Source organism: Pristiophorus japonicus, chromosome 1, assembly GCF_044704955.1.
Source record: "Pristiophorus japonicus isolate sPriJap1 chromosome 1, sPriJap1.hap1, whole genome shotgun sequence".
NCBI lineage: Eukaryota > Metazoa > Chordata > Chondrichthyes > Pristiophoridae > Pristiophorus > Pristiophorus japonicus.
The window spans coordinates 376,292,826-376,306,261 of record NC_091977.1 but is presented as its reverse complement, the minus strand read 5'-3'; the positions used below and the strand labels follow the sequence as shown (position 1 = coordinate 376,306,261).

The following is a 13,436-nucleotide window of genomic DNA, read 5'->3' as shown; positions in this document are numbered from 1 at the left end:
TTTCCTGGGCTGCTATCTGAGCAGACTGCAAAAGTCCATTTAAGGATTACTGCTTAGGCCACTCAACAGCCATACAAATGGGCAGAGCAGGCACTACACAAGCTCCACTCTTTTATGCCTGAAAATCGCAACCGGGGTCCTACAACCTACGTAGATCCCTGATTTGCATATTTCAGCAGCCTCCCGCCTGTTTGAGATGGGCGGGCCGCTCACCCATTTACAGCCCCCCCCCCCAAAAATGGGACTCGGGTGGCTATGGGGCAGCCGAGATGTCCCCTACCCCCCATTTGCAGGTGAGAAATGGGCAACCAGCGGTTGAAAATTGGCCACACCCCCATCTCCGATTTTTTTTTAAAAATGAAAGAAGCCTACTTCTACTAGCAAGATTTCTTGGGGGTAATACTGCGTTTGGGCAGCAGTGAAAGACAGACGATATCAGATCAGCTTCCCGTTATACATCTCTCCCGAAACAGAAATGAAAATCAGGAGAGATGTACAGCTATAACGGCGCGCATCCAATATCGCCTGTTTTACAATAGTGCCTAAACTCAATATTACCTCCCTTTATTTTCTGAACAGGCAGTGATTTCTCCAGGTTTCTTCCTAAGATAAGGCATCATGGTGTTACTGACAGTGGCAAAGCCCGACATTGAAAACCTCTATCACAGTGCCATTTACAGGCCTATTGGGTATTGCAGCGAAATAACGACACTTTTAAATTGGGAGTGTCTATAGGACCAGGTTCACATCAGAATTTTCAATGCATTTGAAATGGAATATTGTGACCCACCTACTTTTTTTAATATGTAATAGCTATTTCAACACACAATATTAGCATTTCTACTGACAATAAATTAATTAAGCTAAACAACTACTTAAATATGATTTAACTGTTTTGAATCTTCCTTTGAATCATTAATCATTCTTCATTTCAGGTCATTTCTGTTTAGCTGACATTTACTTTTTTTTGTCTTGCTTTTCTCCCTCGTGACTTAATTTAGACCCATGATGCAATTTACCTCTTACGACGAGAGCAGCACAGGGTGGGGTAATGTCAGCTGCCATGTACCAATGATCACTTTGCACCATTTTCACTAATACATTATTAGTAACGCAGCGCACTGCAGTGAAACTGCATGAGCATTAATTAGTAAACATGTCTCGTTATCCTCACAGGAAAGGCATGCCACAGAGGTCCGCAGGAACAAGGAACTTCAGGACGAGATCTCCGGCTGAGAGCTGATGACTGATGCATTTCACCATCCTGAACCAAGCCTTCCACCCATTTATTCTGGATAGTGATACATTAGTATGGGAGTCATAAGACATGGTTTAAAAAAAATCAATTATAATCAAAATTTTAGTTTAAAAAAATTACACAAAGGAAAGTGAACCAATCAATTTGCAAAATGATTAGCTTGATGTGGAAACACAACTTGGGTCTTGTTTTGTAAATACCTACTTTTTTGTTAATCTGAGTATTGCATTATACAAGCTGTTTCATATCTTAATGCGTCCTGCAACAGGCTCTTTATGTTGTCTCCTTCCACTGATTTAACATTGCTAGATCTGCTCTTTGGAAGTTCTGTACTCATCAGTATATAGAGAGAACCTGAGGAATATCAAGGTCAGATAGTCAATGGTGCTAGTGACTTCTGCGTATATGTCAACCCAGAACTGCCATGTTCTGTATTCCACAACACATACTGGCCTTGACCCTTCACTCTCAAGCAACATGCTCTGTTTCTTTCTTTGTTCAAATCCCGTTAATCTGTGAGCAGGTCGTTGTACTGGTCTTTTTGAGGGAGGGGGGGGGATTGTGCCAAGTAAGATCACTAAGAGCACCCAAGACCCTACAAATTAGTTCCAGCTCTTAAAGTTATTACCTAGAAGGTTGCTGCCTGCTTATTCTAATCTTCATTAGTGGTATTTTCATGTATGTCATTGTGAGCAAGCTGTGATAATAAAGAATGGAGTTCTGTGAACTGTAAAATGTTCAGTCTGTTCATTGCTTTATTCTCCTCTGAGTGCTGACTCTGTCTTTATAACACAGTGACAGCCTTTTGATCATTTTAAAGAAATCTATTTTGTTCCAAGTGCATCAGCAAGGCATTCCCTCAGCTAGCAGGTGATGTGGTACCAGGCCATTTGGAACATGAGTAGGCCATTCAGCCCCTGGAGACTACTCCACCATTCAATCATGGCTGATATGTACCTCAACTTTATTTACCCGCCTTTGCTGCACATTCCCTGAAGAATGTGAAGAATGTAAGGCACCGAAAAGCTACCATACTCACAGGAATGGTGGTTTTTGAATAGGAGGGGCAAAGAGGAATGTGCAGTATGGCACACAATAGGGGTCCTTTTGACTGTGTGATAGTGTAACACAGGTGCTAGTTGGTCAGCAGCCCATTTTACATCTCTGCCAATTTCTATTTCAATTGAAGGTAATGGAGATATTAAAGCGAGAAGGAAAATGGACTGCCAACTCACGATCACCCATTTTACACGATCGACCAAAGTCAAAATTACTCCCAATATTTCTAATTTAGTCTCAACAATAGAGAAGTGAATACTTCAGGGGTACCCCATTTTCACAAGTCCACTTTTAATGAATGTGTGCACTTGAAACTACAACAGGCTTCAGTTGCCCTGGGTACGGAGGAGAAAAATCCACCCTGGTTTCCATTCTTCATTGCTATGCAATAAATACTGCTGCAGGTGAGAGCGGCTTTGAATAGGGCTGTAATGCCCTCTGTGATTTAATAGCCTGCCAAAATTCAAATATCGGTTCATGCATAAACAATAGCTCCTTGGGTAAAGTGACAAAGGACTGAAGGCCCTTGTGTACACCAGCAGGAGTCAACTCTTCCAGGGTTGAAAGGATGAAAAGAGGGGGATAAAATGAATTTCTTTTTCAATTAGTAAAGTAACTGCCAAAATGCAATTTTACATGAAAAATACTTGCTGTGGCTCCTTTTTATTCCTTTTCTCTGGTATTTTTTAGTCTGACTTTATTTTTACTCCTTTCTATCCAATCACACATTTCCACCTATTCAAACCCTTCCAACCTATTTATTTTCATTTACAATATAAAACTGGTACATCTACATGCACTTTTTGTCTGTCAAACTTCAGGTATGATACTCTGATGTCAGAATTTGGTGATTGGTTCAAAATAAAACAGCCACAAATCAGAAGTAAGGAGGTAGAGGTGGATAAATCAAAAGTAAGTCAAAGTTCTGGAAGTTTTTCAGGTAAATGTTTCAGAAAGACAAGGCTGCTTATGAACTTCTCCACTTTGTTTTTGCTCTGAAAGTATAAATAATCAAATTAATGCAATTTTTTTGCAAACTTTTTTTAAATGAAACTATTATCAACCTCACCACAGTGCTGTCAAATGCCAGGACCCCACCTCAGTTCAGCCTAGCTCCAGGACCACCCATCTCCCTGTCCTCCCAAAACCCCCAGGACTCTCCAAGGGCCTCTAAACCTCTCCGCGGAGACAGGCATATGTTGCCTACCACCTTGATAAGCATCCTGGGCTTTAAAAATTGATCAGAGGTAAATGAATAGATATATAATGGAACATAAAATTATAATAAGCAAGGACACTGATTTATAGTTTTCATGGAAAAATGGACACATCAACAAAATTTGATCCTGAAAATATCAGTGAAAATCCCAGATTGCCACTCAATAAAACCCCACTTCATCCCAGTCAGTCAGTGCAAATTAGTGGGCCTAATAATACACGATCATTACATGGCATAACATCCCTACTGTTATAAATCAACGTCACCAGCAACTCACTGTAACAACACAAAAAAGCTTGTGTGTATATAGCACCTTTCACAATTTTAAGATGTCCAAAAGTGCTTTACAGCCAATTAAGTGCTTTTAAAGTGTAGTCACTGTTATAATGGAGGAAGCATGGCAGTCAATTTGTCCACAGCAAGCTCCCACAAACACCAATGAAATAAATGATCAGATCAACTATTTTAAGTGTTGGTTGAGCAGGACACTTGGTGATTTCACCTGCTCTTCTTTGAATAGTGCTGTGGAATCCTTTACTCTCCCCTTTTATAGAGGCTTTTGTAAAATGTATGATTTTAATGCCCCAAAAAACCCACAAAAAAAACCTACAAAAATACAACAAAAAAAAAGAGGGCTGTTATAAGTGTCTGGAGTGTCCCCCAGATCAGGGGGCACTCGATCTAATGTTTACTTTGTCTCCCCCAAAAAGAGTTGTGGAATCCTTTACCCTCCCCTTTTATAAGGGCATTTGTAAAATATATGATTTTAATGCCCAAAAAAAAAATCAGAAAAAAAACAAGCAAAAAAAAAAAATTTTAAAAGGGCAATTGAAAAGTGTCTGGAGTGTCCCCCAGATCGGGGGGCACTTGATTTAACAGTTTATTTTGTCCCCCAAAAGAGTTGTGGAATCCTTTACTTCCACCTGAGAGGGCAGATGGGGTCTCAGTTTACTATCTCATCCGAAAGACGGTACCTCTGAGACTACAGCACTCTCTCACTACTGCACTGAAGTGTCGGCATAGATTATGTGCTCAAGTTTCTGGCGTAGGAGTTGAACCCACAACCTTCTGATTCTGAAGTGAGAGTGCTGCCACTGAGCCACAGCTAACGCAAAGGTGATCTGCTCGTAATACTCTAAAAACAGAACCCGCCCCCCAACCCAAATTCTTAGCACATGTGCCAATGAGCAGACTCTCCATTTATATAAGCCCAAAGTCAGATACTATATTCCAAATCCTGGGGACAGAGTCAATCATATGACCATGGTAGGCACATCATGCTTGCAAGGGCACTACAGTGGGTGCATGCCACACTACACCACCCAGAAGCTGATGAGGCCTGTTACCGTGAGATAACCCCCCAGGCCTTTTGGATCAAACAAAAGAAATTGGAAGAAAACCACTTCATTCCAAAATGAAGTCATTGAGCATTGGGGATTCATCACCTTACTCTAGTAAAGGTTTGAGGCCTTAAAAGGCCCATAACAAAACCTGCCATAGTTCTCAATGGGCATAGGTTCCATTGGGTTTATCAGAAGATGCACTTGGTGCAATTTCAACGGGAAGCCAAAAAACTTCCATGGATATGCCCCCTTAATGTTAAAAGAGAGGTGTAACAATATTGGTGAAGGAGGGAATGCATGGTGTAGAGAGGACTGATGCACACAAAAAAGAGGTTCAGTGTTGTGATGTATTTGCTTCATGGGTTCTTTGCTTGAGAACTAGTTGGTTTATTAGCAAAGATTTAACAATCACACTACACATTATAGTTCCTCCACCAGGCTCACAACTACCTGCCTCATCATGGATCCCCTGAACCCAACTGGCTGGGGTTTTATTGAATCTTATGAACAGCATGTGACTGGCTAAGCCACTCCCAACTCAACAGCTCTGCAAATCTGTTAGCATACTCGACTGCTGAGCCTGAGTATCTTGTTGTAAGCTTTTAGCTTCCTCCTGCTCTGACCATTTCTTTGCAATTAGCTGGCTATGCACATTTTCTATATTCTTATTTGACTCCGGAGACCATCTTGGGAAATTTCTGTTTTCAGGGCGTGTAGCCCAGGATTCCGACCTCGATCTTCCTGTGTCCTCTAGAGTTACCATGAAAACCTTACATCCATCCTGGTGTTGGCTTTCTTCCTAAAATTCTGATGTTCCCAGTTATCCTGTTTATTTGGTTTGCGTGTCCTCGTTGATCTTCTCAACTAAACCCCAACTCCACCTCCCCCCCCCCCCCCCAACCCCGGAAGATACAGAGTCTCTGCGAGATTGTCCCATACCCACAGAACTACCTTCAGTCAGCTGCATCTGAGTTGGTGGGGTATGGACATTGTGACCGTTGTATTCGTTGAAGTCAGGTTCATAATTATCTACTCGCGGTACCAATGGTGCATCACTCGCTAGCAACATTTGATCCACGTGAACCTTCCTGAGGTATTCACCAATTTTGACCAAGTACCGCTTGGTGCCACATACCTGAATAATTGTACCAATGTCCCATTTGCACGGACTTGCCCTTTTCAATGGACTGAGAACTCTGACCTGATCACCCTTCTGAAAGCACCGCTCTTTAGTACCGGAATGATAATGATCTTTCTGCACCAACTGTGCCATCTGTAACTTATCAAATAAGTTTGATTGCAATAAACTGAGGCACGTCCTCAGCCTACACTTCATCAATAATTCAGCAGGTGTGCACCCTGTTGTGGAATGAGGTGTAGTTCTGTATTTGAAGAGAAAACTTGCTAACCTGTGCTTCATGCTCACCGATGATCCAGTCTGTAGAACTTGTTTCCGCAAAGCCTCCTTGACAATTCTGATCGATCTTTCAGCTGCACCATTCGAAGCAGGATGATATGGTGTTACCAATGTGTTTGATGCTGTTGTGTCTGTCATAATTCGCAAATTGCATGGACCAAAATTGCGGCCCATTATCTGTCACCATTTGTTCGGGCAAGCCATGGCATACAAAAATGTCCCGTAATTCATGCAGTGTATGCTCTGTAGTTGTAGATGACCCCATATGCCATACCTTCGGCCATTTCAAATAGCTATAGATTAGAACCAGAAAATGATCACTGATCCTCTTGCAAAAATCAATGGGCCGAAAATTGCGGTCGGAGGCTTCTTTCGGACGAATGCCTCCAACCCGAAAAAAATCTACGGAAATACCTGGTGGTCCTGGAGGAACGTAGGAATCTGGTTGGAGGCCTTCATTCACTGCGCAGCGCACGGGGACATGTCTTCCATGTACGGATGTATATGCTGGAATCACATGGGCCTGAGCCACCAATCACTATCTAGTATTCTCATTGATAAAAATAGGAATTCTGTTTGTACGAACTCCGATTACTATCAATGAGAATAACCCCCCTAAAAAAAGAAACACAGCACAATAAATTTAAAAAAACACCTCACATATTTAAAATTAATTTAAATTAAATGTTTTATAGAAAAATATTTTTATTTGAATTTTTTATGAATGTGTTTTAATAGGATTAAAAATTAACTTACCTTAATGGAAAGGGTTTTTAATATAAACATGAGTGATTAAATTAAATTTTTCTATGTTTTAAAACTCTTACGCTGGTAAAAGTAACCTATACACCTGCTTTTACCAGGCATAAGAGTTTGAAGAACATTCGCTGGGCAAATAGCCTAATCTCTGCCCCGCGGATGTCCTTCCTGTGGGAATGCGTAGGATCTGTTTAGAGAAATTTTGACAGATCGCAAAAGCTGGTTTCCTGGCGCATGTGCATCGCACTACGAGAATCGGCTTTTGTGAGGTCTCGCACGTGGGTGCGCATTTCGGACACACCCGGCGAGGCCGCAATTTTCGGCCTAATATGTATTTTTTGGAATGGTCTCGTTGGCCAAGTACATGATTGCAGTGACGTTTTAGCTGTTAATCACTCTCAATAATCTTGAATTGATTTTCAATTACTCTAAATGGCTTTCCACAAGCTTTTTGACAGTTCAACAGTACTCACAAAAAAATGGTACTACCAGACTCTAATTCGGGAATCACACAGCCGGTATATCTCCTTGCTGTGCTCCACTTGCATTTGCCTTTACGTAAAAGGAAATTCCACCAAAAATGTCTTCATGAAGAAACTCCCATCCCCGTTGCCATTTTGTAATGTATTTGCTTCATGGGTTCTTTGCTTAAGAATTCATAGCAACACATTGCTATTAAGAACTAGTTGGTTTATTAGCAACGGTTTAACAATTACACTACACATTACAGTTCAACCACCAGGCTCACAACCACCTGCCTCATTGTGGATCCCCTGAACCCAACTGGCTGGGGTTTTATTGAGCCTTGTGAACATCACATGTCTGGCTAAGCCACTCTCAACTCAACAGCTCTACAACTATTTTAATTGGACCTGTAAAACAATAAAACATTAAATCAAGTGCCCCCTGGTTAAAGGGGAGGGGGCACTAACACCGACAAATTTAAACAAATTAAACTTTAGACATTATGTGGCTCAAATTAAAATTTCATTGCCGGGGGTGATGATGAACTCCAGTCCCTCCGGCGCCCAACTCTCACGGAAGGCCGCGAGCGTACCGGTGGACACCACATGCTCCATCTCCAGAGACACCTTGGCTCGAATGTAACTGCGGAAGAGAGGCAGGCAGTCAGGCTAAACGACCCCCTTGACCGCCCGCTGCCTGGACGGGCTGATGGCCATGCCCAGGAGCAGTCCTACAAGGAGGCGCTCAGACCTACCCGCTCCCCTCCACACAGGGTGCTCAAAGATCAGGAGTGTGGGATTGAAGTGCAACCAGAATTTGAGGAGCAGCCCCTTCAAATATTAGAAGAGGGGCTGCAACCTCACACACTCGATATAAACGTGGAACACGGACTTCTCTAGACCACAGAAATTACAGGTGGCCTGGGAGCCCATTAAACGACTTAAAAACTTATTGCATGGGACTGCTCTGTGCAATACCCTCCAGGCCAAGTCCCCAATAAATAGAGGGAGGACTCCCGCGTAGAGAACACTCCATTGGGGACGCCCACCTCCCCCGGACGGCAAGATGGTGTGCCATGGCGTGTCCGGACGGCAGATGAGGATGGCAACGTGGAGAATGTGCAAGAGCAGCCCATAGAGGAATCCCCTCTGCACAGAACTGAAAGGTACGGAGGGGATTTCCTGGAGGAGGCTCAAGTTGTGAGGCGCCGGCTCCCGAGGCAGGTTTCGGGGCTTGGCGCCGATGAGGAATTCCGTCCGGATGGGGGTCAGTTGGGATGGGATCGCCCCACATGCTTGAGCATCCATGACACACCTAACGGAGTCAGGACCCAGAGCTGTTTTTAGCGACTCGATGGCATTGGCCGCGCGCCGGACGTCAGCCCAGGATAGGCGCCATGCCGGCTCCTCTGCCACCATCCAGCCCGCTCCTCCACCATCGAGCAGGTTCCTGACTCTGGTCACCTTGCCAAACACAGCCCTCTCGTCCGCCTGCCACCTAAAACTGCGTTCGTAGAGGTACGGATTCCTGAGCAGCGGCTCCCGAAGGACAGTCGCCACTCCAGTCGGGGGAGAGCTGCGCTTGGTGGCGACTCTGTTCCAGACACTGATGAGTTCCTGGTAAAAGACAGGCAGCCCCCACATGGTGGTCCTGATGCCCCCCAGGTTCACAAACAGGAGCTGCGTGTCATAATTGAGGCAGTACTGCTGGTGGAAGAAATACATCGCCAGCGCACACCATCTAGGAGGGGGCTCGAATTACAGGTATCTCTGCAGGGTCTGAAGACAGAAAGTCGCATGCTGGGTGCTGACCCACACCAATGCCTGACCACCCTCCCTAAGCGGGAGACTCAGAGCCACAGCAGAGACCCAGTGCTTCCTGTTGTTCCCGAAAAAGTCCACCAGCTTCTTCTGTATCTTGGCAACAAACGCAGGGGGAGGGGTCAAAGTGACCAGCCGGTACCACAGCATAGCAGCCACCAGCTGGTTTATGACTAGCACTCGACCCCTGTAGGACAGCACTCAGAGCAGTCCTATCCAGCGCCCTAGGCGAGCAGCGATTTTGGCCTCCAGCTCTTGCCAGTTCACTGGCCAAGCTTCTTCGTCAGGGCTAAGGTAGACTCCCAGATAGAGGAGATGGGTTGTGCTCCATGCAAAAGGCCTGAGCTCCTCCGACAGGGAGTCCACCTGTCACTGACCCACCAGGAGTCTGGAACATTTCTCCCAGTTGATCCTGACAGAGATTGCGGCCAAGTAAATCTCCTGGTGCTCGCGCATCCTCCACAGGTCAATGTGCTCCTCATGGTCGAGGATTCCATCATCGGCGTAAGCCGAGAGGACGACCTCCACGCCCGGCCCTTGCAGAGGTAGTCCCATCAACCTCTTCCGCAAGAGGCGCAGGCAAGGCTCCAAGCATATGGCATATAACTGGCCGGACATGAGGCATCCCTGGCGCACCCCCTCCCAAAGCGAAGGGGCACCGTCAAAAACCCGTTAACTTGAATCAGACACTCTGCGGTGGCGTACAAAAGTCGGATCCGGGCGAAGAAATGTGTCCAGAACCCGAAAGCGCGCAGAGTTCCGAAAAGATACTCGTGATCCACCCTGTCGAACGCCTTCTACTGATCTAGGGAAAGGAAGGCGACCGACAGACCAGCCATCTGAGAATGGTGGACCAGGTCCCGGACCAGATGGATATTGTCATGGATTGTCCAGCCCAGGACCATGTAGGACTGGTGGGGGTGAATCATGCGGTCCAGCACAGTGCCAAGGCAAGCAGACATCACCCTGGCAAAAATGTTGTAAATCCATGCTGAGAAGGAAGACCAGGCGCCAGTTCTTAAGTAGCTGGAGATAGCCCTTCTTAGGCAGCAGAACGATGATTGCCCTGCGCCAAGAGAAGGGCATCTCCCCGGTCGCCAGACTTTCCCCCAGAACCCGCGCATAATTGCCCCCCAGGACGTCCCAGAACGCCCTGTGGAACTCCACGGACAGCCCGTCCAGCCCCGGGGACTTTCCCCTTGAGAGCTGGTCGAGGGCACCGGTCAGCTCCGCCAGGCTTAGCGGAGCGACCAGATTTTCGTCGCACTCCGGGCCAACCTTAGGCAGGTCCTCCCACAAAACTCTGCGCACTTCCTCATTGGACGGATCTGGAGGGAACAGAGTCCCATTGTAGTCTCGGGCCCTGTTGCTGATGCCCTCCAGATCTGAGACCAGAGATCCATCGTCGCCCAGCAGTGTCAAGAGCTGCTTACGGACCCCATGTCTTTTTTCCAGCGAGTAGAAGAAGGGGGAGCCGCGGTCCAGATCCCGCAGGAACCAGATACGCGATCTCACGAACGCGCCTCGGGACCCGACAAGCTGCAGGTCCTTCAGCGCGGCCTTCTTCGCTTCGTACACCGTCTGCAGGGCCGGGTCCTCGACGACTTGACTGAGACGGGCTTCTAGGTCGAGCATCTCCTTCTCCATGCACCCCACCCTGGCCTCCCACCTCTTGGTCAACCCCTTCGCGTACTCTTGACAGAAAAGACAGACGTGAGCCTTGCCCACGTCCCACTATAACCTCAAGGAGGGGAAGCCCTCCTGCTTCCTTCTCCAGTCGGACTAGAACTGACAGAACAAATCCTGGAACCGCACGTCCTACAGCAGCAGGTTGTTAAAGTGCCAGTACGCGGACCCCATCCTTGCGCAGAGCGATGCAAGCTCCGCCCACACCAGGTGGTGGTCCGAGCACGGCGCCGGCCGCATGGAAGCTGCCGGAACGCAGGAGACGTACGCCCGGAATACGTAAAGGCGGTCTATTCTGGACCATTCTCTTTCAGGCCTCACCCAAGTAAAGGCGCTGGAGTCGGGATGGAGATTTTGCCAGACGTCCACCGTCGAAAGACTCTACCAGGTCCCTCAACTTTTCCATCACCGTCATGCTCTGCGGGGCACGGGAGCGGTCCCTCGCCTCAAGGGTGCAGTTAAAATCCCCCCCGAGGACAATGCAGTCGCCGACATCGATGGAGCCTAGACGAGTGGACACTTCTTCGAAGAAGCGCACTTGCTGTGGGCCGGGCTGGAGGGCGTACACGTTCACGAGATGGAGTGGCTCATCCCCCAGGCGAAACGTGACATGGAACAAGCGGTCTGGCACAGGCTCCTCGACCCCCAAGATCTCCGGCTGAAAATGTGGGGCCAGCAAGATAGCCACCCCACAAGAAGTGGCAGTGAGGTAGATCATGCGGACCTCTCCTTACCATTCCAGGAGTCACGTGACCTCGTCTCCCTGAACAGTGTGGGTTTCTTGCAGGTCGCACACCGCATATTTCCCCTCCCGTAGGAGCGAAAAATTGTTAAATCTACGGCGTGCCTCCCTGCCACCGTTGATGTTGAGGCTGGCTATGGTTATCTTCATGACAAGAGCATAGTGCAACCTCTACCTTATACTACTGTGGGGGGGGGGAGGGGAGTCGTGCGATGACCTCCACTCCCTCAGCAACCCAGCGAGGAACGTTTTGAGCCGGTGCAGCTTAAGATGTTCTTGTTTTGATACGGTCCTGTCCGTGCCCATGGTTTTGACGGCGGTGTGGACGGACCTGATGAACAACGCCGGCTCAGACCATATGTCCAGGGCCAGATGGTCTATTGCGGCGACCCTGGCATTCCGCCAAAAAGTCCCGGAGTTCCTTGGCAGGAAGGAGGCGGGCATGAGGAGATCCATTGCCTCACTGGCAATGGACTCTAAATCCTCTCCCGTGCCTACCACCGAGTCCTCGTCCTCCTCCGGGAGGTCTCCACCAGCGGCTAGTCTGTCGACCGCACGGGGTACGGCAAACAGCCCGGCCACATCATCCACCCTACCTCTGCCACGATTCCACCTCCAGGATCGTCGGCAGAGGAGTCCCCCCGGGTTCCTCCTGGGATGCCAGGTCAGAAAGAGGCAGCGGACGGGGGTCCCCCTCCGCCCCAGGCACCGGGGAGCACAGAGAAACTGGGCCGAAAAACACCTCCAGTTCCTCCAAGTCCCCCGGCGCCAATGTCAGGGACGGAGATTGGGGTTCCTCACCCTCCCCGCCACCAACCTCTGGCCCAGCAGGTGGGGGTTTCAACAGTTCTACAACTATTCTGTTGCAAACTTTAATACAAGTGGCCCTGATTAAAGGGGGGCAGTAAAACCAACAGACTTAAACAAATGAAGCTTTAGACAGTAAACTTAAATCAAATTAAAATTTGGTTGCCAGGGGTGATGATGCACTCCAGTCCTTCTGGTGCCCACCTCTCGCGGAAGGACACGAGCGTACTGGTGGACACGGCATGCTTCATATCCAGGGACACCCTGGCTCGATGTAACCACGGAAGAGAGGCAGGCAGTCGGGCTGAATGACCTCGTCGACTGCCATTGCCTGGACCGGCTGAAGGCCCAGGAGCAGTCCTATGAGGAGGCCTTCCGACCTGCCCGCTTCCCTCCACACAGGATGCCCAAAGATCAGGAGTGTGGAACTGAAGTGCAACCAGAATTTGAGGAGCAGCCTCTTCAAATATTGGAAGAGGGGCTGCAACTTCGCACACTCAACATAAGTATAGATCTTGGAATCTTCCAGACAGCGGAAATGGCAGGCGGCCTGGGAGTCCGTGAACCGCTTTAAAAATCTATTGCGCGGGACTGCTCCATGCAACACCCTACAGGCAATGTCCCCAATAAATAAAGGGAGGACTCCCACATAGAGAACACTCCATTGGGGACCCCCGCCTCCTCCGGACGACAAGATGGTGCGCCATGGCGTGTCCAGATGGCAGACGAGGATGACAAGGTGAAGAGTGTGCAAGAGCAGCCCGTACAGGAAACCCCTCCATGCAGAACTGAAAGGCACAGAGGGGATTTCCCCGAGGAGGCTCAAGTTGTGAGGCGCCAGCTCCCAACGGAGGTTTCGGG

General features: G+C 47.9%; 1 protein-coding gene across 3 annotated transcripts in view; it reads left to right on the top strand.

Moving 5' to 3' along the window:
- The window catches only part of LOC139259600 (stathmin-2-like), a 66,816-nt gene extending 65,580 nt beyond the window's left edge, over window positions 1-1,236 (top strand). For all 3 annotated transcript variants that reach the window (XM_070875091.1, XM_070875104.1, XM_070875097.1), the window contains one exon: window positions 1,177-1,236. In XM_070875091.1, coding sequence (XP_070731192.1) covers window positions 1,177-1,236 — 60 coding nt within the window. The remainder of the gene's footprint in view (window positions 1-1,176) is intronic.
- The last annotated feature ends 12,200 nt before the right edge of the window (window positions 1,237-13,436 follow it).